This window comes from Ctenopharyngodon idella, chromosome 21 (genome assembly GCF_019924925.1).
Source record: "Ctenopharyngodon idella isolate HZGC_01 chromosome 21, HZGC01, whole genome shotgun sequence".
In the NCBI taxonomy this organism is placed as follows: Eukaryota; Metazoa; Chordata; class Actinopteri; order Cypriniformes; family Xenocyprididae; genus Ctenopharyngodon; species Ctenopharyngodon idella.
This window is the reverse complement of record NC_067240.1, coordinates 6,639,661-6,665,444: the sequence shown is the minus strand read 5'-3', so window position 1 is coordinate 6,665,444 and position 25,784 is coordinate 6,639,661. Positions and strand designations below refer to the sequence as shown.

Below are 25,784 nucleotides of genomic sequence, written 5' to 3'. Positions count from 1 at the left end.
TTAAATATTGAATGTATAATATATATATATTATTTTTAAATGTTTATTTTTTTATTTTGTGTAATAAAAACATTTAAATTTATACATTTATAATTTTATATTTATAAATATTTCATAGATCTTTAAAATAAATATTTATTTAAAGCATAAAATATTAAATTTATTTATAAATAGAATTGTTTCAAATAATAATAATAATAAATACTAAACTAAAGCACCATAGCGGTACTTCAGTATGGTAATCATTGAGTACCATGGTATACAGAACAACAAATACTGTCTCAAACAGGCCAGACAAAATAACAATGGCTCAAGTTTGTTAGATCAAATGGGGCAAATGCCACTAGTGCCGCAGAAACATTAAAATGTCTGTAAATTAATGTCTTGCAATGTTTTTTTTACCTTATTTTCATATTCTATAAACCTTAACAAATGCAGCCTCTCTTACCTCGACTCGCTGCATACTCCTTCATCTTCCTCCAGAGGGCGCTGGCGGGTTCTCGCGGGGAGCCGAGAGCGAGTTCCACTAGCGTTGTGTTCTCTTCTGACAGGCGCAACTCGGCTAGTCTCACATCTCCACAACCCATGAACACAGCCTCAGTCAGCCAACCCATTGCCCAGTCTACAGAAACATAGATGAGCATTTATTTATTTATCTATATTTATGCATCTGTTTATGCCTCACAATTTTAACAAGGGCTGTTGCCCCCTGGTGGCAGGTCATTACCCAGCTGTTCAAAGTCAATCTCCAGCCCGTTTCTCAAGAGTGGGTTACACAGCCAGAACTCTGCAGTCTTCTCCTGGATGGAAGGGGGCGAGCCCTGCAGCATACCTCCCAGGCAACGGCCAATGGCAAGAGCCACAGACCTTTCCAGATCAAGAAGCCATGCCCAGTCATCTGACTCTGGCGCCAGGATTGGCTCAGAGGTTTCTGATGATTCTGCAACAGGAAGGAAGTGTGTGCCCATCTCAGTAAATTTCTTCACAGTGTATCACACTGTGATGATTTGTCATTTGTCATTGAATAAGTTGAAACGTCAGGATGCCAAACAAATCATTAAGGTATTTGAAATGTTTTCAGAGAATGACAGAAATTCTGATTTCTGGCACTTACCCTGTGAGGTTCCTTCCAGCTCCATGTCCTCCAGGTGTGAAGTGTTGGGCAGGTAACAGTTGAGCTCGTTGAGATGTTCAAGCAGAGTGAGCAGGTGAGGGAGGAGGGGTTTGACGACAGCCAATGGCAGCAGGAGCAGAGAGTACGTCACCTGACACAACAAACTGCCCGCCACCGAACCAAACAGCACAGCTACAGAGAAACACACAAACAACTCAATACACGATGGATGGATGGATGGATGGATGGATGGTAGGGCTCCACGATAAATTGAAATTAAACCGCATGCAATTTGGCAAAGGCTGCGGTATTTTTTATTTGCAGCTTGTCACGGCTCTGTGATCAGCAGTAAATGCTGCTCCATCTCAAAGCCAGAAACTCATATTTGGAGTTTCTGGTGAGAGCACAGAAACTCCAAATATGCCCCGCAGAAGTATAACATATCATTGCAGGAAATCCCTATGGGCATCGCTGTAGCTGTATAAACAGAAGATTGAAACGCTTTGATTAAACGTGACTAATAAACACGCGACTACGACAATATATGGTTTATATGAGGTCTTCAAGCCTTCTCGGGTATTTTCATGATAATAAAGTATATTTATAATGCAATGTTAATCGACATAGCCTTTAAATAATATGTTGTGTGTCTTATTCTGTGTAAGAAGCCACATCATCTCACAGAAGGATGTTTTCAAACACTCAACTGATGTTATGAAGTGAGTTTGGAGTAAAAATGTTATTAAATGTTGTCTTTTGTTGGACACGAGTTTCATAAATGCTTCTCATGTTTGGAAAGATGTTTGTCGCTTTTTCAAATGCATGTTATAAGCGACTAAAACTTGCAGTGCTTTCAGATGGAGCAGCATTTACTACTGATCACAGAGCCGCACTTTACTGACAAGCTGCGCATTTATAAAAAATAATAAAAAAATAATAATCGCACTAAGCCAAATGGGTTTAAGCGTGATTTCATGTTAATTGTGATTTATCGTGCAGCCCTAATGGATGGATGGATGGATGGATGGATGGATAGATGGATGAGGTCTACATAAACAGATGAAGGGATGGATGGATGGCTAAGATAGAGGAATGAATGGAGAGATGGAAGGCTGGATGGATGGACAGACAGACAGAATGATAGACGGATCAACAAATATATGGACAAATGGACAACTGTATAGATGGACGGATAAATTCTAACCTTATTATTTTGCTATAAATATTTTGCTAACCTATTTTATATACAAATGTGTAAGCACTTCAAATCTCTTTCCCCAATTACAAAAGCACCATAAACTGCATTGTGTGTTGCTGTCAATTACAGCAATATTGACAGATATTCTTATATTTTTAAAGACAGACATACTTTGTTCAGTAAACCTGTAAAAAAAAAAATGGTTTGTTTTTTCCCCCCTGCTGTACCAATATCCTACCGTATCAAGGTATGTACCGAACCGTACCGTTACACCCCTAGTGGATGGATGTATGGACGATTAGATGGACGAATGGATGGCACATAATGTGTGTTCTTACTGTGTAGTTTCTTAATGACATGTTTGTCCAGTGTGCTCTCATCCAGCAGAATGGTGGATCTCCTGAAGGTCTCGGCTGCGTATGGCAGCAGCAGGCACAGGTGCTTATGGAGCAGCACTACGCTGCTGTCATCCTACACAGAAACAAAACAAAACAAAAAAAATTGTTCTTTAAACACTCATTATGCAGTCCGCCTCCATTTCTGTGTTCTGGAACAAGAATTAAGCATCTTTGACTAAACGGGCCCACACAACAGAATACTGTTTCTTGAAGCTACAATCCATAACCACTGCAACTGGCAGCCTGAGGAAGGTATCATATGGAGCAGGTTTTAACACTAAATGTGTTGTTGTTGTACCTCAGCGCCTGTATGGATGTAGCAGTGGGCCAGCAGGTGTCTGTGAAGGGCTGACAGCAGGTGGTGGAAGTGTGATGGAGCCTCCGTCTGTTTCTGGGACTGACTGAACCGCTGTTTATCACTGTTCTTCTCCAGTTCACCAAATGCACGCTCCTGTGTGTACAAACAACATTCAAAAGGGGAACAGAGTTAATGGAAAGGAGAACATTTGTGTTTTGATTGCTAAAAGTTTCCTCAAAATATATTGAACATAAATTCTTCATGAACATAAATTCTACAGTTGATTGTCCATTTACTACACAGGAGTTACAGGAAGTCAGAGAGGATCAGAGAGGGGTTAAATGAATGTAAATATAAATTATTATATTAAATTTTTATTATTATACACAACTGCTGAAAAGTTTGGGGTCAGTAAGATTTTTTTATAATGAACTATTTATTCAGCAAGGATGCATTAAATTGATCAAAAGTGAGAATGAAAACATTTATGTCACAAAATATTTTTATTTCCAATAAATGCTGTTCTTTTGAACATTAGTTTCATCAAAGAATCCTAAAAAAAAATTATCACAATTTCCACAATAATATTAAGCAGCACATTTAACATTGACAATAATAAGAAAAGTTTCTTGAGCAGCAAATCAGCATATTAGAATGATTTCTGAAGGATCATGTGACACTGAAGACTGGAGTAATGATGCTGAAAATTCAGCTTTGCATCACAGGAAAAAATTTAATATTTAAAAAATATATTAAATAGAAAACAGTTATTATAAATGGTAATGATACTTCACAATATTACTGTTTTTACTGTATTTTTAGTCAAATAATAAATCTTACCTACCCCAAATTTTTTAACAGTAGTATATATTATAAATGATTATATTACATATATATATTATCAATTATATTTTCCTATATTAATTATTATTTATATATAATACATTATGATAACCAGCAAAATTATACATTTAAAAAAATTCTAGATAAAAAAAAAAAAGTGGTTTTCCAAAAGTAGTCCATTTTTTCTAATGTAGGGGACAAAATGCCAGGTATATGAATGTCAGTTTATCAAATGTCAGCTTTAAAAGCATATTTCCTTTCCGAAACCAGCAAAGAAAAAAAAAAAACTTGGAATCATTACTTCAAAAATCAAAAACTTGGAGTCCATTTCCAAAATGTCTTTGGGAAAGAGGGAGTGATGCAAATGAATATGCTTGCTGCATTTTTAAATTCTTTAAATTAAAATTAAATTAAACCAAGGCTTGGAAATAGAAAGCATAATTTTTGTCTGTCAACGTGGACAACTGTTGAACCACTGTACTGACCGTATAGAACCCAATGCTGAGCAGCAAGGTCTTCAGGAGGACCTCGGCCAGGTGAAGGTGGTCTGGAGCTTCTGAACTTGAGCTTACACTTCCTGTGGGGCGATCGGGGGTGGGCGGCAGTGCCAGACCTGCACTCAACTCCCCAGGCGAGCTGTATCCCAGCAGGGATGCCACATGACTCTGTTCCTGCAGGCTGTTCAGCACCATATCCAGCTGTAGGCGCTGTAGAAGGGGAAACAGTAATATCACTGAATAATCAGCATTAACTACAATATTTACATGATACTGTAAAAACAACTGGAGCGCAATGGAACGACACGGGTTGAGAAACATAGTTTTAGCTTGAGTTTTGAGAACTTTTCTCAGCAAATATGGATATATGCAAGTAATTCAATGAATTAATCAGTATATGATGTGATTAATTCACTTAAAACTTTGAATGAATTAACAGCCCAAACTTTAATAGTGTTTGTGTTTGAGTACCTGTCCTTTAGACAGGCTTTCCCAGCTCTCCGGGCCCTGAGGTAACAGCGAGTGCAGCAACTCCGTTCTCTCCCTGAGAGGAGGCAGCAACAGACACGCTCCGATGGACAGCGTGCTCATTACAGCCTAAACACACACACAACAATTAATGTCCACAGTGAAGGGAATGACTCATAATACTGGCATTGTGACAGATGACTCAGTCAAAACAGTTACACTGAAGGTTGTGAAAAGTCGTGTTCCCTGCAAACTCCCTCGAAGAGAAAACAGAGCCAACGGATTCCATCATCTTAGTGTTTTTAAAATGTGGGCAGAACTCCAGCAGCATATGCGAGCATTCTGATTGGCTGAAGTTGTTTACTGTTTTACTGTTGTGTAAGCCAAAAAGTATATCTTGTAATGCTGCTGGAGTGCGTTTTAAAAAATCTTGAACATAAAATATGTTTTGAGATACTGCATTTAAAAAAATGCTAGATGGAAACACCCAAATTTTAATATAATACACAAAATTATGTGTAATAAAAGAGTCACAGTAGTCTGTCTGTCTGTCGGTCTAACTATCCTTTTAAACCACATATATGAATATATGTGAATTATAAATGTAAATATGTGAAAATTGTGTATTACACAATAACAATAACTGTAGATGATACTGAGTTAGCAACAACTAAGAAACAACAACTCTTCATGGCAGACCTGTTGTATGGAGTCTGGTACATTAGAGTCAATGAGTCTGAACAGCAGGTTCCTGAGGGGCCGACCCTGAGCACCCAGCACTGTGGCCCCGGTTCCCCCTGCGTGGGCCAGCGACAGGTGGATGGACAACAGTTTCATGCACAACAACACAAACTGGTGATGTTCCCTGGGAAAGAAACCAAGAGGGAGAGAGTGAGAAGTTTGAAGATGAGAAGTCTAAAGTGACCTTTACCGCGTGCCAGGCCATATGTTGCTCTGACCCCATCCCTGTGGGTATGAAGATGGTAATGGGCTTGTGCCAGTTACCCCTGCGGCTGTGTGTGTGTGTGTGTGTGTGTCACATTCCAGTTACGTGAGTGTCTTTCAGCAGCTGACGTTGACTCTGATAAACCAGATCTCTTGCTTGCCCATGCAAAACTCGCTGCCACGATGCTAAGGTGTGCTAGGTGGTTGCTAAGGCATTGCTATGCAGTTGTTTAGTTGTTTTGGGAGGTTGCTATGTAGTGATCTAAGGGAAAAATCAAAAGTAGATGCAGAAACTTAGAGGCAGGAGTTAAAGGGTTTCATATGTATGAGAAGTGTTGGTGGTAACATTATAAGTAACACGAGTTACATAGATTACTTTTGTCAAGTAACTAGTAAAGTAACGCATTACTTTTAAATTTACAACAAAATATCTGAATATCTGAGTACTTATTTTACTTTTTTAAATAAGTAATGCAAGTTACTTTGTTTTCCCATTTATTGACTGACAACTCTCCTGTTCCCATGTTGAGAGAAATCAGGAGTAAGTGCCGAGGCGTTGTGTGCGCTGTGTAAACATGATAGTTATTCCAGACTAATTCTAGACTAAATATGAGCATACAGGTGTGTACAGGGATAAATTTGCATTTCCTTCAGCCTGAGGCTTATTAATTTCACTTTTGGTGTGAAAAAGCCTTTACATTTGCCAAAAATAGAACTTTTTTGTTATAAAAGCAAACAAACAAACAGCCCAGCCCAGATGAGAAAAGTAACGCAAAAGTAACATAACGCATTACTTTCCATAAAAAGTAACTAAGTAATGCAATTAGTTACTTTTTTAGGGAGTAACGCAATATTGTAATGCATTACTTTCCCTGAGTATGAGCAATAGTAACCGTAGTAACAATGCTCACCTTTGCTAGCACCACTAAAAGAATAAAGATGCCTAAAGCATATAAAGTGTAACGGTATTCTTGGAGCTTCCACATAATGGGACCATTAAGACATTTGACACACACACGCTCTCTCTTTCTTTAGAGATACTGATGCAGAATTAAATGTTCTGACCTCAAAGTCAACATGCATCACTTACCATCTTGTGGACTCAGCAGGGAAATATCTGCGATATTATATAATCTGTATGACAGCTCTTATGTAATCTTAAAGCTTGAAGTCTACAGCTGTAGACTACTGACATCTGACACTGCAAATGTCCATGCATCAGATTGGCATGGTTTAAGCATCCATCCATCAATCCATATCAGAGTTATTATTATAACTGAAACTAAAACTAAAACCATAAAAATGGTAACACTTTACAATAAAGGTCTCATTTGTTAATATTAGTTAATGTATTAACTAACACGAACTAACAATGAGCAAAACATTTGCATATTTAAATCACTTCATGTGAGTACAGTGGTTCAATATTCATATTATAAAGCGATGAGAATATTTTTGGTGCGCCAAAAAAACAAAATAAGACTTATATAGTGATGGCCAATTTCAAAACACTGCTTCATGAAGCTTCGGAGCGTTATGAATCTTTTGTGTCGAATCAGCGGTTCAGAGTGCCAAAGTCACGTGATTTCAGCAGTTTGGCGGTTTGACACGCGATCCAAATCATGATTCGACACAAAAGATTCATAACGCTCCGAAGCTTCATGAAGCAGTGTTTTGAAATCAGCCATCACTATATAAGTTGTTATTTTGTTTTTTTGGCGCACCAAAAATATTCTCGTCGCTTTATAATATTAATATTGAACCACTGTATTCACATGAACTGATTTAAATATGTTTTTAGTACATTAATGGATCTTGAGAGAGGAAATGTCATTGCTGTCAATGCAGGCCTCACTGAGCCATTGGATTTCAACAAAAATATCTTAATTTGTGTTCTGAAGATTAACGAAGGTCTTGCGGGTGTGGAACGGCATGAGGGTGAGTAATAAATGACATTTTCATTTTTGGGTGAACTAACCCTTTAATAAATGCTGTATAAGTGCAATTCATGTTAACTAAAGTGGTTAACTAATGTTAACTAATGAAACCTTTTTGTAAAGTGTTACCAAAAAAACATAAAAAATTGTTACTTGAAAAAATAAATGTTACTAAATTATTAAAAAAGACATTTAGTTTAACTTGATGCACCAAAAAACTAAAACTGAAATAAAAATGAATAAAATCTAAATAGACATATTAAAAAAAAACACTACAAAAATGAAGTGAAATTTAACTGAAATTAAATGAAAATGTAAAATCTAAACATTAAATCTAATATAAAATATTAATAAAAACTATAATAGTATCTCAGTGATCCATATATCCATATAAATTCATTCATTTTATAAAGTAGTGTAAAGTATTTTTAATAATTTAAACATAAAAATGAAAATATAAAAAATAAAATAATTTAAAAAGTTACATGAATTTTTTAAAAATGAATAAAATAAATAAAAATAAATGAATTAATAAATACAATAAAATAAATAAATACATTTAAATAAATAAATTAATGCCTGCTTTCTCTTTGCTGTTTATTTTCCACAATAAATCAAATGTGAATATTCAAGCATGCGTGTTGCTTCCAAGCGTTTCTTGTCAAATGTCAGGAGTCTCACAGGTCGCCCACCACTGTGCAAAAAGACCCCCTGGATAGTAGCTGATTCTTCTGATTCACACCATGCATCTATCCACCAACCTATCTATCTGCAAGATCTGTTGCATGATTTGTTTCTACAACAGAAATAACTGACAATGCATGCCTCTACATACATTATACTGTACATTATATTGTTTAATCATTAATGGTGCAAAACACAATTCATAGGACATCATTTGTAAATCGTTGTTTGGTGCTGGTCCAAGTGTGTTTATTTACCTCTTAGAGGGGAAAGGTGCAGGTGGTGTGTCTCCACTGATACTATCGCAGTAACGCTCCAGGAAACTGCGCAGGTACGTAAACGTGCTCTCCTCGAGATCCACACAAAACGGCCTGTGCCAAGCCACCAGCTGCCTGCCAGGCACATAATTCACATTCAGTCATCCCAGGAAAACAATGTTAAGTGAACATCTTTGAATAATGGAAAATGTAAATGCGATTGCATTAATACATTAGTGGTGAAACTCACACCAGATGGAGTGATACGGGTTTTGATTTGCATGACGAATATGAAAATGTTTTCGTTTCCTGTAGGCTCAAACTCATTTCAGGACAAACTGCTTTTGTTTTGGGTTTAAATAAGGAAGTGAGGGCTTTTTATTTCCACTATCCACAGGCAATGAGAGGCATAAGAAATGAAATACTGTCCATGCATTGTGGAAAAGCAATCAAATCACTCATCATAACTAATGAAATATGTCTTTGTCTCTCTCCTCACCTGTCTGTGGGAACTGCGGTCCAGGCCAGGCTGTGGGAGGTGCCTGCAGTGATCTGCTGTATTGAAACCCCTTCTAGACCAATCACCTTCTTGGGTTTGGTGACTGGCGTCGAGGTGTGGCCCTGCCCACATTGGCCCATGGCATTGTTGCCCCAAGCAAACACTTCGTTTTCTGTAACAAAAAAACAATAAAATTACATAAGCATTTTTATAAAGAAAAAAAATGAATGTGACATAAATCTGAGAATTTCATTTCAGTGAATAACTACATACTACTTTTGTCCGTTTTAAGACTTGAAAGCGTTATTAGCCATTTGTTGTATTTATATTGAAGAGTAACTAGTATGGCTCTTCAAAACCCTCTTTTTTGTGTCCCACAAAAGAAAGAAATGTTGCAACTGTCAACAATTATTTTCTGTAACTAAAATAAAGCTGAAATAAAATAAAATACAGATATTAGAATAAAAAAAACTAAACAAAATGTAGAAAATGTAGCCTTTGCAACTAACTGAAATTATTAAGTTTAAATTGAAGTACTAAAATTACTAAAACTAAAATGACAATAAATTAAATCAATATAGAAATTGCATAATATATATATATATATATATATATATATATATATATATATATATATATCTCACCGTGAGACAGAGCGAGACAGTGGCTGTCTCCACAGGAAATGTCGATGACTTTAGTGATGCTGAGTTCCTCTATCAGTCGAGGTCTGAGTGAGGTGGTCTCAGACGAGCCGCAGCCGAGACACGAGCCGCAGCCCCACGCAAACACCTGCATACCACACACAGGAGAACATAGAGACACGAGAATTTATATGGGTGTATATAACGGTACATATTTACTTAGTTAAAGTCAGTGGGATAAATGAGAGGTTGTGTATACCTGGCCAGCAGATGTCAAAGCCAGTGACGACTGGCTCCCAGCACACACTTTCCTGATAATGAAGCCATGCAGGGCTTCAATCACTTTAGGCCTGTACACACGGTTTGTGTCACCATGTCCCAGTTTACCTGTAACACAAACACAACGTTTACACACACACAGAATTCCCTTGAACATGGACAACAGTAATTTAAGGTGCATCAGATTCAGAGGCCATGCCAGTACTTGTTTCAACAATTGGCTCTGTATTTTGTTTTATAAAAACACTATGCAATGGCTGCATTTCAAACATGTTTAGGCTTGTCTGTGGATATTATGTCTGATAGTGTTGCATTAAAGGATTTTTCTTGCTATACTTATGAAAAGTAAGCGTCACCATGTCCTACTCACTCTGTAAGGCAGAAGTGAGCCCTGTAAAGGGTACAGAGCTTTACTGTCTCATACTGTATGTGTTCTTTACGTGCGTATGTGGGTTTGATCCAGAACCTTACCTTGACAAGCAGCAAAACTGCTGTAAACTGTGTATAGTTATAGTTATATAGTTATATATTCAATTCGTGTGAAAAAACATGAAAATCTATTCTCACATATATTCCTTGGGTGATAAAACGATAGATAGAATGATAGACAGATAGATAGATATTATTTTTAATTATTACCTGTGTGTTAAGCTAAAAATGTTACTTAAAGGGATAGTTCACCCAAAAATGAAACTTCTGTCATCATTTACTCACCCTCAGGTTGTCCCAAACCTGTATACATTTCTTTGTTCTGTTGAACATAAAGGAAGATATTTTGAAGAATGTAGGAAACTGAACAATTCTGGGGCACCATTGACTTCCATAGTATTTTTTTTCCTACTATGGAAATCAATAGTGCCCCAAAGCGGCCTGGTTACAAACTTTCTTCAAAATATCTTCCTTTGTGTTCAGCAGAACAAAGAAATTCATATAGGTTTGGAACACCTTGAGGGGGAGTAAATAGAGAATATCAGTATGAATATCTGTAAAAAATAAAATAATTCATTCAAAATTCATAATTCAATAATTCAAAAAAATAAATTTAAATTAAATTAAATTAAATAAAAAAATATTGGTCGAATACCCAGGCAAAAACTTGATTAAAATAAAATTACTTCGGTCTTCATGAAGAATTGAGGATTTTTTAATCACCAAATAGCAAATTTACTAACTCAGAGAGTCTGTACATGTTGAAAAAGTGCTTTGTGTGATGGGATGACTAAATTACTTTTGTTTGGTCTCCGAATACACTTCAGCGAGATGATGGAAAATGTTCATGGGAAATTAAATTATTACTGATTTTGGTGTAAAATGTAAACTTCTTCAATTCAAATTAGTATTGCAAATTGATATTTTCGTAACCATTTTTTGCATTGCAAAATAAGGTGGATATGAAATATTACCATTGTCCCCTCCTCCAAAGGACCAGACGATTCGGCCATCTTGAGCCACAGCAATGGTGTGAGAGCTGCCACAGGCCACTTGCCCGACCCCACTGATGTCCTTGACCAGAGTGGGCACGTTACGACTGTGACTGTCACTATGACCTATATGACAGACAGACAGAGTAAAAATAAGACAGAGACAGACAGGACTGACAACGGTCTGACTCAGTCTGAGGAATCAGGCATCTTGTCGACTGCCTGACAAATTTCTCTGTGGATTAAAAACGGTTTGAATGTGCACAGCAGTCATTCAAACCGTAAAAACCACCTCACAGAAATCAATAGTGAATTGTATTTCACTGACAACACTACATCTGAGAACATATACACAGGTCTTAGGTGTGTGTGTGTGTGTGTGTGTGTGTGTGTTCAGTGATGTTGAGGGTCTGTAAGAGGACAGTGATGTACCGAGTCGACCGAAGTCGCCTTCCCCCCAGGTGTATAGCTCTCCGTCATTAGTCACCGCAGCACTGTGTCTGTATCCAGCAGACACACACACCACAACCTGCAATACACATACAGGAAACATGCACACTTTTACAAATGCAATGATAATACAAACTAGTTTCTTACATTTTCTGAAGAAATATTAGTGGCTGCTTGAGCAAATACCTTTGATTAGACACAATTAGAAAAAAGCTACATTCTGCATGTAGAAAACACTATTTCCTCTCACCTTCCCTAAAAGTGGGCCCTGAATAATCTTGGGGTATTTCTGCGTGGCGCTGTTCCCGTGGCCCAGTTTGCCGTAATCTCCGTCTCCCCAGCTGAACACCTCTCCCTCCGCCGTGACAGCCAGCGTGTGTCCGTCTGATCCCTTGGAAGATGACACCTTCCTCATGGTGCGAGGCGGTTCCAGAACCAGCTTCTTGGGCATAGACTGGTTATTAGAGTCTCCCAGTCCCAGGCGGCCATAACTACCCTTCCCACAAGCCTTCACGGCACCATCAGCAGATACAGAGAACGTGCAGTACTGGCCCGCCTCAATCTGCAGGTGGAAAAAGAAAAGCGCCATTTAGAGCCGAGTGAATTGAATCAGCTGTGATCGAGGACGTCTAAACTGTATTAGTGAAAGGGCACAGTTTATTAAGATGTGGCTGCTGTTTTCTAAATTGTATTTCGCAATAATAATGAAAAGACATGTCTGTATTAAAAAGCAGAGACTGTTGGGCCTGAACGCTACTCCAGATTAGATAACCAAACTTTGCACAACACATATATTTTGTTAGAGAGAAAACAAAGAAATTTAGATGGTACAGTTTACTATTATTTATAATATAGTCAATGACCAATACGACCCTGACTGCATTATAACTGCATTATGACTGTAAAATAAATAAATAAAAAACTATCACTTCTTGTTGCCTCTTAAAGTCGTAATTAAAAATGAAAAAAGCAATAAAATAAATAAATAAATATAAAATAAAAATATAAAAATGAGAAAAAAAAATCATCAAAAATCTAAAAATTTGATCATTTTACAAAAAAAGAACATTAACTTACTAAGCAAAAAAAAAAGTAAATTAAAAAAAAAAAAAACTAAAATAAAGGGACAAAATCCTTCAATAAAATAAACAAATATTTAAAAATAGAATGAACACAAAATTGGAAAAAAAGAACCAATAAAAAAAATGTGCCCTTTAAAAAAAATTACAAAATATGCCCTTATATTATGAGATTTCAATATGCATATTTAATTAAATCATTTTACAAAAACAAAAAACACAGTCACTGGTCCCATATGATGCATTTCTTATTATGCAACTAATAAATTAATTTACATCATCTCACTTTTTTCTGTCATACAGGAAAGTGGAACCAAAGTCTTCTGTTTCTCTCTATTTGAACAGTTAAATATTTCTCCAAAAAGTTTAACACCAAGCTAGCATTTCTTTCATCCATAAAATCTGACATGCTTATAAAGCTCATATGTGACCCTGGACCACAAAACCAGTCATAAGGGTAATTTTTTTTTAAATTGAGTTTTATACATCATCTGAAATCTTTCCATTGATGCATGGTTTGTTTGGATAGGACGATACTTGGCTGAGATACAACTATGTGAAAATCTGGAATCTGAGGGTGCAGGAAGAAAAAAAAAAAAAAAAAAAAAATCAAAATAGAGAGAAAATCACCTTTAAATTTGTCCAAATGAAGTCCTTAGCAATGCATATCCACTCACAAAATAAATTTTTGATATATTTACAGTAGGAAATTTACAAAATATCTTCATGGAACATGATCTTTTCTCAATATCCTAATGATTTTTGGCATAAAAGAAAAATCAATAATTTTGACCCATACAATGTATTGTTGGCTATTTCTACAAATATACCTGTGCTATTTATGACATATTAGACTACAAAACTATGTTTCCCATGTTTTTGTCCATCTAATATAAATGAGCTTACAGCCCAGAGTGTGCCTTTACCAAGAAAACAATTAGATCTTTTAATTAAAAGCTCTTTTGTACAGCTGTCAAATTGAGCGTTGCGATCTGTCTCATTAATTTTTTCTTTGAGTGGTCTTTCTCCTGCTTCTCATACTGTCTATGTTGAAACTAATGTTAGCTTCATGATGGCTTCCAGTTATTTGGATTTTCAATACACTTGAGTAACATAAATCCACACACACCATTTGTGCATCACTGAAGCCCTGAGCCAGTTTGGGCTGTAAAATCTTCTCCAGCGTTCCCTCAGCGAGCTGATGGCTGCTGTTGCTACCCCACACGTACACCATGACAGCATCGTTCTCCGAGCCGGAGGAAGAGGACGAGCCTGTGCTGCATGAGCACAAGCAGTTAGAGGCCAGGGTGCAGATCTATAACACACACGCACACACACAGATTAAAGATTTATTTATTTAGTCTCTCTGACTTGGCACGAGATATCTTTAATAACACCTGATATTTCAGTCTGTGAACACTTATAAGGTAGACAGTGTTGGGGGTAACGCATTACAAGTAATGCAAGTTACGTAATCAGATTACTTTTTCAAGTAACTAGTAAAGTAATGAATTACTTTTAAATTTACAACAAAATATCTGAGTTTTTTTTTTTAAATAGTATTCATTTCACTTTTGGTGTAAAAGGGCCTTTACATTTGCCAAAAATAGAACTTTTTTTGTTGTTATAAAAACAAACAAAACAAACAAAGTAACGCAAAAGTAACGTAGCACATTACTTTACATAAACAGTAACACAATTAATTACTTTTTTAGGGAGTAACGCAATATTGTAATGCATTACTTTTAAAAGTAACTTTCCCCAACACTGCTTATAGATTTATTCGCACAAACACACCTCTTCAAAAAGGCAAAGAGCAACATGCGAGAGGCTACAGAGTCCATCTGCATCTTTCTTCAGCACCTGAGTATTGACGGATTCACCGCGAAAAGCCTGTAAGAACAAACAATGAATTAAACAATATTTGCAGCTAGAATATACAGCTAACTGGTGCAACAGTGGATTGTTCAAAAAAAGTACTGTAGAACCAAAAAAAAAAACTGATAGTATACATATAAATTTTTTAACTCAAAATAAAATGCTGCTTTATTTTTAAAGTCACAATGAAACAACAGTAGTGACAGATCTTTTCTTACATATTATGATGTACATCAGAGTGAAATGGATTATCGAAAAAAGAAAAAAGAATTAGGACGAGGACTTCTATCAGTCTGCTGTTTATTGAATGGAGGCTGAATGCAAACTTGCAGTCGACTGTAAGAAAGGGGAGGTTAAAGCGGACTAAATGATTGGAAGTACAACATTCATCACCAAAGAGAAGTCTGTCGTTTCACCGGAAGATCAAGTTAACAGCATGTATTTATATTTCCAAATTAGCATTCAGATGGTCGATTAAAGGTGCAATGTGTAAATTTTAGCGGCATCTAGCGGTGAGGTTGCGAACTGCAACTAACGGCGCACACCCCTCGCACCCCTCCCTTTCGGAGAAGCTACGGTGGCCGTCTGGCCGACACAAGACAAAGATGTCATCTGAGACAGCAGAGAGTAGCCTGTGAGAAGCAATGAGGTTTCTTCATACTTCTAACAAAGAACGGTCTCTGCTTCTAATAAACCAGACGACGGCTACTACTACTACTTTGTGCGTATTCAACGTAGTGACGATGCAAGCTGCCTCTAAAAACACGAACGACTTAGAAGAACAACAACATAGTGACTAAACGCACTCTGTAGAGTGTTTGTCCGTTTAGGGCTGCTGTAGAAACATGCCGACGTATAATGGCGAATTGACATGGAGGGGGGACCCGCGGTGTATGAGATAGAAATGGCTCATTCTAAGGTAATAAAAACATAACAGTTCATTATGTAAGGTCTTTATGCACCACTAAAAACATAGTTATGTATATTATATTGCATTTCTGTCAATAGATCCTCACAAATTTTACACATTGAACCTTTAAACAATTTGAAGGCAAGATTTACCAAAACCCATGTCACTTCTGTAACTGATTGAAACAAAATATTAATTGAGAAAACAAGATGTAGAGTAGGATTTGTAAGGTAAAAAGTGGCCTAAAAGCTAAGGTTGGCTAAAACGCAACATCTAAACCACTGATTGGCTATTGGTTATCCAGTGGCCAAGCAACCTATATTACATTACCATGAAAAGAAAATTGGTTCATTATATTTTGATTTAAGATTAAGAAGATACAGTAGTCTCAGTTTCCATACTGGCACCAATGTGCTTAACCAGCTAGCTTTTCAGAGAACAAATTAACATTGTACTCTGTAGTAGGGGAATCTATAAACAAACAGTTGCTTCAATATGGGGAACAAGTTCTGCTGAACTTCAAGCACAAAAGCATTGAAGTAGACATATTTCAGATTGATTAAGACATGAATAAATTAGAGCACGGCACATGGCGGGTCTGGTGTGGCTCAGGCGGCTTTCAGAGCTGGGAAGACGGCCAAGAGCTCTCGGTCAAATGAAAGCCACAATCTTATTTAGAGCAAGGAAAAATGTTTGAGCCATTCCTGCCCTCCATGAGAGGAATATAGAATAATGGTACACTATTTTGCTAATGTATTAGCAGTAACAATTAGCAACAACAATTTCCTTTAAGTGCAGAGGGAGGGATGAACAAATGGAGGGTGTTAGCCTAGCCTCAGCACTGTAACTCTATACTCTCTCTGTGTGCAAAAGAGGCACAGCTTTCTATATTAGTGCCCATTATCCATTAGCATTACTGTATATTACTTCACTTATGCTATTAGCATGACCGCTAGGTCAACCGCATGGTCTAGGAACACACCGTGTGCTGGCGCATCTGTTGTAGTGTTTGATGGATCAGCTCGTAGCCCACTCCAACTGTTTCAGAGGTGGTGGAAGAAGCAGAGGCGGCCAACGCCACCTCCACCCACTCCAGAAGGAAGCGCAAGGACCCTCTTTGTAAGGCCAGCGAGAGAAGGAGCTCCAGGGCTAGCCTGCGACCCGCCCGATCTGCCCCAGATCCACTGACTGCCGTCTTCTTCAAGAAGTCTCCAACTTGTGCAAGACAGTCAAGCCCCACTGTTGGGATCTTGTTCTCGTTGGCCAAGGAAAGAGGAGGCAGTGCGGCCAGGACTGAAGACGCAGTGGCCAGTACCTCATTGCACAAAGCGACATCTGGTGGGTTCTCGAGACGCCCCCGCTGCCAACTCTGCCTCAGTAGGGCAAAAAGGAGACTCAACCCAGTCCGGACACCCATTTCGATTAGAACGTCTGTGCCCGACTTCGAACGGGAACTGCCTGTTGGCCAAGGCTCAGACACTGACTCAAGAGTGCCCCCTTCTGCACTGGAGGATGAGGGCTGGGGAGGCAGCGGTGCTCGGAATCGGTCATGATACTTGCTATGGAGGGCGTAGAACACCCTCTGGAGGATCACTAGCCTGTGGTGCAGGGATAGGGCAAAAGGGGTCCTTGCCAGCATGCGATGGGCCAGGCATCGTTGACTGTGTAGCAGCGCGGACAGATATTCCTCCTTCTCCTCCTCAGCACTGGATTCGTACTGGAAGTCAGGCAAGCGGGGACCCATTAGGTCCTGAACCGGCTGGGCCAAGCCTACAACCTCCTTGTTGTAGAGCAGTTTTGCATAGAGAGCAGCCGCTCCGTGCCGTGTGGCTGTCTGAATGCTGTCCTCTGCTGCCCAGGAGCTGTTCAGGTGCTCCTGCCACTTGAGCATCACGTGGGTCTGAGAAGGCACCATCACTGTACATTATTCACACACAAGAGGCACATAGCTGCAAGAGAGAAAGAAAGAACAAAAGTAAGATACTGTTCTAGACATATCTAGAGTTTCAATATGAGTCCAATACTTCCAAACAAATCAGAAAGTTGCCAATATGAACCCCTCTAAAATGAGGCATGGCCATTGTACTCTTGAACAAGACTCTTAAAGTGTGGTCACATTTAATATTGCTTGGTGAAATCCACTTATTTTCAAAAGGAATATGCATGATCAGTTTTGCATGTTTCACGGATTGTCCAACAGAGTTTGAAAGTGACTTACGTGTGAGCGCTGCTTCATGCATCATAACACTGTTGACAATAGACATTGGACCTTTTTTCCTGCAAAACTTTGTTGTGCTGCTAATGTGACAACACCTTTAACCCCAGGTTGCTTCAGGAAGACTGATGTTGTTCTAAGTTCATGATGCTCTAAGGCAAATGGCAGTAAAAGTTGTCAAGGTCAATCAAGGTCATTTTCCTGAGGCACGGTTTGATTGAACATGAGGAACATAATTGACATAAGCACGGCTTACTTGCCGCTGCAGATGACAACGATGGTCATGCATTATAGATTAACAAGCGATTAATCACTGACCCAACACCCTCCCACTCCACCCCCCCACATATTTGTGACACATTAATCAGAAGGTTTAGACTTCACCCTAATCTAGTTATTATGTGTAAAACTGATTACAGACTCCAGCGGCTGTAACTAGCCTACAAATAATCTGATGAGAGGTGATGTTAAGATGAAAACAGCCTCAAAGCACCAGGGTGTCTCCTCTCTGGGTCTCTTTCCAACCTGAGAGAAAGTTAGCATTCATCTGAAGATGTAACAATGAATATATCCCTTTGAGAGCTGTGACGTTTAAAAAACTCAATTTGAGTATGTGATGTATTAGTTCAAACTATACCTGTATACTCCAAAGAAAATGGAGACATTTTTATTATTCCAGCATTCACTTTTTATTGCTGTCCTTTTAATCTTACATGTCAGGAATGTATGGAAGCTTGTTTCTGCCATGAAATAAAAAATTAAAAAAAAAAAAAAAAGGTAATTGCGACTTTTTATCTCACAATTCTGATTTTTTTCCCTCAGAATTGCGAGATATAAACTCACAATTGCGAGATATAAAGTCAGAATTGCGTGATATACAGTCAGAATTGCAAGTTATAAAGTCAGAATTGTGAAAAGATATAAACTTACAATTGCATGTTATAATGTCCAGTTGTCAGGGAAAAAAGACTGAAGTTTTTTTTCAGAATTACGAGTTTATATCTCACAATTATGACTTTATAACTTGCAATTGCATGTTAAAAAGTCAGAATTGCAAGATATAAACAATTCTAAGAAAAAAAGTCAGAACTGCAGGTTTATATCACGCAATTCAGACTTTATAACTCGCAATTGTGAGTTTATATCTAAAAAAAAAAAAAGGTCAGAATTATGAGATGAAGTCAGAATTGCATTATAAAAACTCGCAACTATGAGAAAAAAAGTCAGAATTGCGACATTATATCACAATTCTGACTTTATATCATGCAATTCTGACTATATAACTCACAACTGCAAGTTTAAATCTCGCAATTCTGAGAAAAAAAGTCAGAATTCTGAGATAAAAAGTTGCAATTACCTTTTTAATTTTTTTATTTAGGTGGCGGAAACAAGCTTCCATAGGAATGAACACAAAGTTCAAACCAACCACATTGTAGCCTATTATGTGAGCATATAAATGCAACCTTGTGAGACTTCTTTCAAAAACATAAAAAAAAAAATCTTACTGACCCCAAACTTTCGAATGATAGCCTGATTATATTTATTAATTAGATTATTTATCTTTTACTCACCACACACTATATTAACTTGCGCAACTTTTCCAATGCTGTGAAAAGGGATTACTTGCATTTTTGAGAATAAAAAGAGGAAATAAGGAACTCCGGTGGTTAGGATGAGAGACCTACTCATGATATTTTATTTCTGTCTTGGAAAACATATGACTAGCTAACATATGAATATGAAACCTTACTTGATTATATTTGGAAATCAGTAATGACTGACATGATCAATCCAACACTTGGACAGCAGTATGACTCGGATCTAAAATGGAAATCCAGGTCAAAAAACCTGAATGACATCATCAGCCTGGGAATTGAGCAACCTGGACACCTGCCTCCATCTCTGCTTGAAAACTCTCACAACAGTGAACCCAGTGGCCTTTAATCACTTTGAGCAAATTACCACCACCACCCCCAGTTGGTTAGTGTCCATGAGCAACATGACCCAGCACTTCCACGTCTGCCCAGTCTTACACCCCAGAATGTATTACACCCGGCAACCTCTACGGTTTCACTATGTATAAAAATAAAAAGGATGCTTCTCAAAGCTGCTTCACAGTTATGTGGGAGGCGGTGTGGGACCAAGTGTCACATTCCCCAGGAACTCTGACTAATCCTACAAAAACCATGACAACAACAAGTCCTTAACGTGGCGGACTACGAAAAGAGATGCTGAGCTTATCTCTGAGGTGTTTCCACTTTACAACAGACATATTGGCGTGAGTACAATGCTATGGGTGTAAATATAGACAATCTTAGGTTACAAGTTACTATTAATAATGAGAAAGAGGTAGTTATGCACCCAAATAGTAATTTTAGATCATGTTTAAAAATAGAGGCAGAGAACATGCAGTTTTAAACCAGTGTTGATCTGATAGCTCATGGGTGTCCTTTCCGAATTAAACTAGAGGACAAAATAGCTGTTGGGTCATTCCTTCTGAGAAGTTCAGATTCATGTTCAAATGTCTAAATGTGTTGGACATATAATATAATTAAATAGCCTTATTTTTTTAAAATATGAAAATCATATTGGTTAGTTTTCTTACACTACCGTTCAAAAGGTTGGCGGTAAGGTAATGTTTTTGAAAGAAGTCTTACCAAGTCTGCATTTACTTGATGAAAACTACAGTAAAAACAGTAATAATTTTCTTATATTTTAAAATGTAATTTATTGCTGTGACCAAAGCTGAATTTTCAGCATCATTACTCCAGTCTTCAGTGTCACATGATCCTTCAGAAATCATTCTAATATGCTGATTTGCCACTCAAGAAACATTTCTTATTATTCTAAATGTTTAAAACAGTTGTGCAGCTTAATATTGATTGATTTCTGATGATTCTAGCAATCATTTAGAATGACTTTGGTTTGAGAAAAATAAAAATAACATTTGACTAGATTAAGCATTTCTTTCTTGGGAATATTGTTTTAATTGGCAATCAATCTACAGGCTTTTCTGTGTCCTCAATATCACTGTCCATCCTGTTAGTCTCTTGTAAAATCCCTTTAACTAAAAGCCAGTTCCCTAATAACATTATCTTCCTGGAAGTGACATCATTTCAGTGGGAAAACAACAGCACAATAATTAGTGCGCAATGGATTTTATGATTTTTATGTGTTGTTACTTTTTTGTGTAACTTTAAAAAATCCAATCCTGTTTGATAAAATTAGAGAAATCATTATGATATTATAAAAAAAACTTAAAAGATGGTTAAAAATATCCACATTAACTATTAAAAATATCAAAATTAAATATTAACATTGACACCCTCATGCAAGCCAACTCTCATTTTAGCATCCTGTTCATTTTCTTTGTCTTTGTGTAAATAGTCACATCTGACCAGAACCTAATTATAAAAGTCAGTGACACCTTTTTATGTAAATATGCTCTTAAATTATTCATTAATAATTTAATAAACACAATAATATTCTCTTTTTTAAGTTACGTGTTCAAAAGAATGCTGCATAACAAGAATGACCCAGTAAAATGTGTGTAATAAAAAATGTCAATCTGGTGTCTCGTTTGTCTTAATGGTAATAATTCATGACATGTTTTCAAGTATTTCTTGGAATCTCAGATGCGTGTGTTGAAAATAAGCCCACAGTAAAGTGATTGAAACTCACAAAGGATGTTAACTAAAAAAAAAAAAAAAAAAACAGCGCATGGAACCACAGGGTCATTCCCAGCCACAGAGGTGAAGGACTAAGCTTGAATGAGTCAGACAAACATAAAGATCCCCAGCCAAGAATTTCCACTGCCAAGTGCCTATCACTGTTGACCTTCTGTTGAAGTGAGACTGAAGTGGATTCAATTCAGCAAGTCAGAATGGTCTGGGGGGCTGATAGTCTGGACACCTGACTAATCCAGGGCAACTGCGACAACTAAAACTTCCTTCCAGTGTGATCATATTTCATACAGAGGCCATCAATATATAGAACAAGAAAAGAAGATGGTATACGCACACACAACTGTGGTGTAAAACTAAAAAGCTGAGCTTTGGGGTTTGTGTTGAGAGCCACATGTCTCCTGAAAACCAGGGCCGTAATCACCATAGACATTGAAAGGGGGACAAGTCCCCCCCAATAATTAGAAATGGCTAAAGCGTCAGTTTAACATTGAAAGAGAGTGAGGTAAGACGTAAATAGTGAAACATTTAAAGGTGTAGTGTGTAAATTTTAGCGGCATCTAGCGGTGAGGTTGCAAATTGCAGTATAGAGAAGCTATGGTGGCCAACACAGGACAAATATGTCTTTTTCTGAGACAGCAGAGAGTAGCTAGTCAATCAAAACGCTCTGTAGAGCAGTTTGTCCGTTTAGGGCTACTGTAGAAACATGGTGGCGCAAAATAGTGACTTAACATGTAAGGGGACCCGTGGTGTATGAGATAGAAATGGCTCATTCTAAGGTAATAAAAACATAACGGTTCATTATGTAAGGTCTTTATACACCACTGAAAACATAGTTATGTATATTATATTGCGTTTCTGTCAATAGATCCTGCGATAGAAATGTTAAACGACCGACAGTAACATCCAGTGATGTAAACTACTCGACTTTATTCCCAAATAAGGCCGTTTTGAATTGAAAATATGCATTTACGTGATTCGTGTAATTCCTAACAGAAAATTAAGAAACGTTTTACATTTTCAACATATTAGGTATACAAATAAATGTACATGTGCATATTTTAATGCAAATATTAATTGCAAATAGTTCGAAATGATTATTATTTCCCATATAGAATTAGACCTAGAATTTCCTTCACTGTTTTGTTTCTTTATGCTTTATAAAAAATTGGGTGACGGTCAGTACATGGGAACAGTAATCCTGGAGTAACCTGATGTTAAAGTTCCGTCATCATTTACACACGTTCATGTCGTTCCAAACTGATGTGAAGCTCTTTCTTCTGTGAAAAGCAAACTAATATATTTTGCATAAAATAAATACAATGAAAGTAAATGGGGACTGGAGCCACCAAGCTCCAAAAATGACAAATAAAGCACTTTACAAATGATGTGTTATTTTTTACTTCAAACCTGGCTCAAGTTGGAGTCATATGAATTAATTCTATGATATTTTCATCATGTGCACACACTATCATTGTATGGAAAAGATCAGTGTTGACATTTTGCAAAATATTTCTGCTTGCAGGACAGAAAAACATTAGGGTTAGGGCGAGTAAATGATTCATTTTGGGGTGAACTGTCCCTTTAAATGCATTTCTCGAAGGAACAATGGTGATAGTTTACGGGTCACCTGCTCTCTGCCGTAAAGACCAATTTGGACCAGCATAAATATCTATGGTTTGGTGCTTGTCTAGCTGGTGGACCAGTATAACCATATTGTTAAGCAAAAAACAATGCTGGTCAACCAATATTGTCTTTCTAATGAGGCTGGTTAACCAAGGAAGCTTTGCTTTGTTCAGCTGGTTAAAACCTATGTAGCATTCAGGCATCTAAAGCAACACATCCTGGTCTTTTACAACAGTGGTTTGAACCTACAATCTATAGCCCCAACACCACATCACCCCAAATAATCTGCTAATGGTGGACCAGAATGCATCAGATATGGTCTGTCAAACAATCCACTATGCATCTAAACCCTTATCTTTAATAAAATACAACACATTATGAAAAACGTGACCAAAATCAGATCAGTAACCACAGAAACATGAACTGTCACTTGGACAAGACTTATATTGTTGCATCAGCTGGGACTCAAAGCAACAACAGTGATAGATACAAAAATAGCTGACATATGACGAACTCAACTGTTTAAAGAGCTATACCACATCAACTACAGATACGACAACCCATTATCACATACTGTCGAATAAAATATAAAAAAGACAGTGTAAATAATGCTTACCAAACGATCCGATGTTCTCTCTTCCTTATGTCATTCACGCCCAGCAGATCAACCCACTGCCCCCTGCAAGGCTCTTTAAACCTGCTGTCTACCAGAAAGGACGTGAATGCTACGCTTTATTATGAACCATATCCTGTATATACTTTTACAAATAAACACTTTTGAATTAAATATAACTAAACGCCACCCGGCAAAGAGGAGTTACGCAATGCGAGGACGAAATGCCGGTTAATCTCGCGCTGGAGGGTGTTTATAGTAGGGTAGGTTGCCGCTCCGCAAGCTGTTGCCATGAAAAATTGCGGCGTTCGTTTTCAGGAATGCGCGTACAGCGGTGGATTTTACGCATACGGCGTAGTGTCGTGACGTCATGACGTTTACATCGTAAGGGTCCGTTATGTCTAGCTTTTGTTTTTGCGATATTACTTACAATTGCTGTATCAGACTTATTATCGTTAAGTAAAACTATCATAACATTTTGTTTATTGAAATAGCGCTGAAATAAAATATAAATATTAGACAAAAAACTTTTCGTTTAGTTTAACTGGAAAAAAAAAAAAAAAATGAAACAACAAAAAAACTAAAATATAAATATTAGATGAAAAACTCAAACTCGTTTCAGTAATTTTCGTTTAGTTTAACTGTAAATAAAATAAATAAAAAATAAAACAACAAAAAACTAACACTGAAATTAATAAAATAGTAATATTTAAAAAAAATAATAATAAAAATGACAAAAGCTTACAGCAAAATGACAAAAAAATTACCTAAAATTAAAACTGAAATTATAAATTTAAAGCTAATTCAAAATATTAATAAAAACTACAATATTAGGCTATATAAATAACACTAAAATAACACTGTACTTTATTTAATATTGTATTCATTTTTTTTTTCTTTTATTGGTAGTATTGTATCATTAAAATATTAAAATGATTGAAATTAAATTTATTTTAAATCACAAAAAAATGAGCTGGGTAGAAAGCAGAACAGCATCCATCACATGTCTCCTCTTTCAAGCCAAAATTGATAAAATTGCTTCCAAAAAACAAAGAAAGGTGCAAAAAAAATGGCCACATAAGTTCTTGTTGTTAAAATAAGCAATAACACAAGAGCAAAAGTGCTTTTCTCCTGAATATAAGCATGTTTGCAAATGTGATTTTGATTTTATTCAACAATTCAATAAACAATAAGTTAATAGGCTGTTGACTAACATTTTAGACACAATATTGTACTGTTTTTCTCTATTTTGCCAACGAAAATAGTCTTTGAGCAGCATAGTTTCAGTTTTATTACAGAATGAATCAGTGTTTTTGAGCAAATCATTTTAATGAACTACTCAGTGACTCACTTAGTCACTTCTGGGCTGCGTTCCACTCCAGTTTTAGACACGCACTCACGACCTTCCCTAAGCACTTCCCCTCGGGGGAATACCTGCCGCCATTTTGAAGTGCATTCCACTTCAAGTGGACGAGGGAAGTTTATATGGACAGACCCTCGCTCTCTCGATTTTGACCGAGGGAGCGGGTCTACTTCATATGTACACTTCAGGCAGCTCCATATACCACAATGCAACACGATTGTGACATCACTGCACATCGCATTTAATTTATCCCACCACAAACTCTATATTAATTTTTTTTTTTTTATATATATATTTAAAACAATCCAAACACACATATAAACATATAAAATGCTACATTAAACAATTTCCTAAGGGAAAAAAATTAAATAATAAATCAACTCCATAGCAGATTCCAAGTGATTAAGGGCTTAGGACGTTCCAACTCAGACCATTGCACGAGTTCCGCCAGTAGTGGGCACTCGTGCAACGTAAGCAATGACGTACTT

At 37.0% G+C, this 25,784-nt stretch overlaps 1 protein-coding gene across 11 annotated transcripts in view; it reads right to left on the bottom strand.

Moving 5' to 3' along the window:
* LOC127503612 (probable E3 ubiquitin-protein ligase HERC1) overlaps positions 1–24,259 on the bottom strand; it is a 75,796-nt gene extending 51,537 nt beyond the window's left edge. For 8 of the 11 annotated variants that reach the window (XM_051877629.1, XM_051877621.1, XM_051877622.1 and 5 more), the window contains exons 1-19: positions 23,937–24,255; positions 16,779–17,745; positions 14,806–14,901; positions 14,138–14,323; positions 12,180–12,491; positions 11,912–12,008; positions 11,462–11,605; positions 10,039–10,166; positions 9,783–9,927; positions 9,139–9,310; positions 8,640–8,774; positions 5,516–5,681; positions 4,820–4,945; positions 4,337–4,558; positions 3,009–3,161; positions 2,651–2,783; positions 1,115–1,306; positions 728–940; positions 449–622 (exon numbers count right to left, since the gene is read on the bottom strand). In XM_051877629.1, coding sequence (XP_051733589.1) covers positions 449–622; positions 728–940; positions 1,115–1,306; positions 2,651–2,783; positions 3,009–3,161; positions 4,337–4,558; positions 4,820–4,945; positions 5,516–5,681; positions 8,640–8,774; positions 9,139–9,310; positions 9,783–9,927; positions 10,039–10,166; positions 11,462–11,605; positions 11,912–12,008; positions 12,180–12,491; positions 14,138–14,323; positions 14,806–14,901; positions 16,779–17,711 — 3,727 coding nt within the window. In that variant the 5' untranslated portion in view covers positions 17,712–17,745; positions 23,937–24,255. Of the gene's footprint in view, positions 1–448; positions 623–727; positions 941–1,114; positions 1,307–2,650; positions 2,784–3,008; positions 3,162–4,336; positions 4,559–4,819; positions 4,946–5,515; positions 5,682–8,639; positions 8,775–9,138; positions 9,311–9,782; positions 9,928–10,038; positions 10,167–11,461; positions 11,606–11,911; positions 12,009–12,179; positions 12,492–14,137; positions 14,324–14,805; positions 14,902–16,778; positions 17,746–23,936 lie in introns of all 11 variants that reach the window. The other 3 variants (XM_051877626.1, XM_051877624.1, XM_051877630.1) reach the window with 2 other exon arrangements.
* Positions 24,260–25,784: the final 1,525 nt, after the last annotated feature.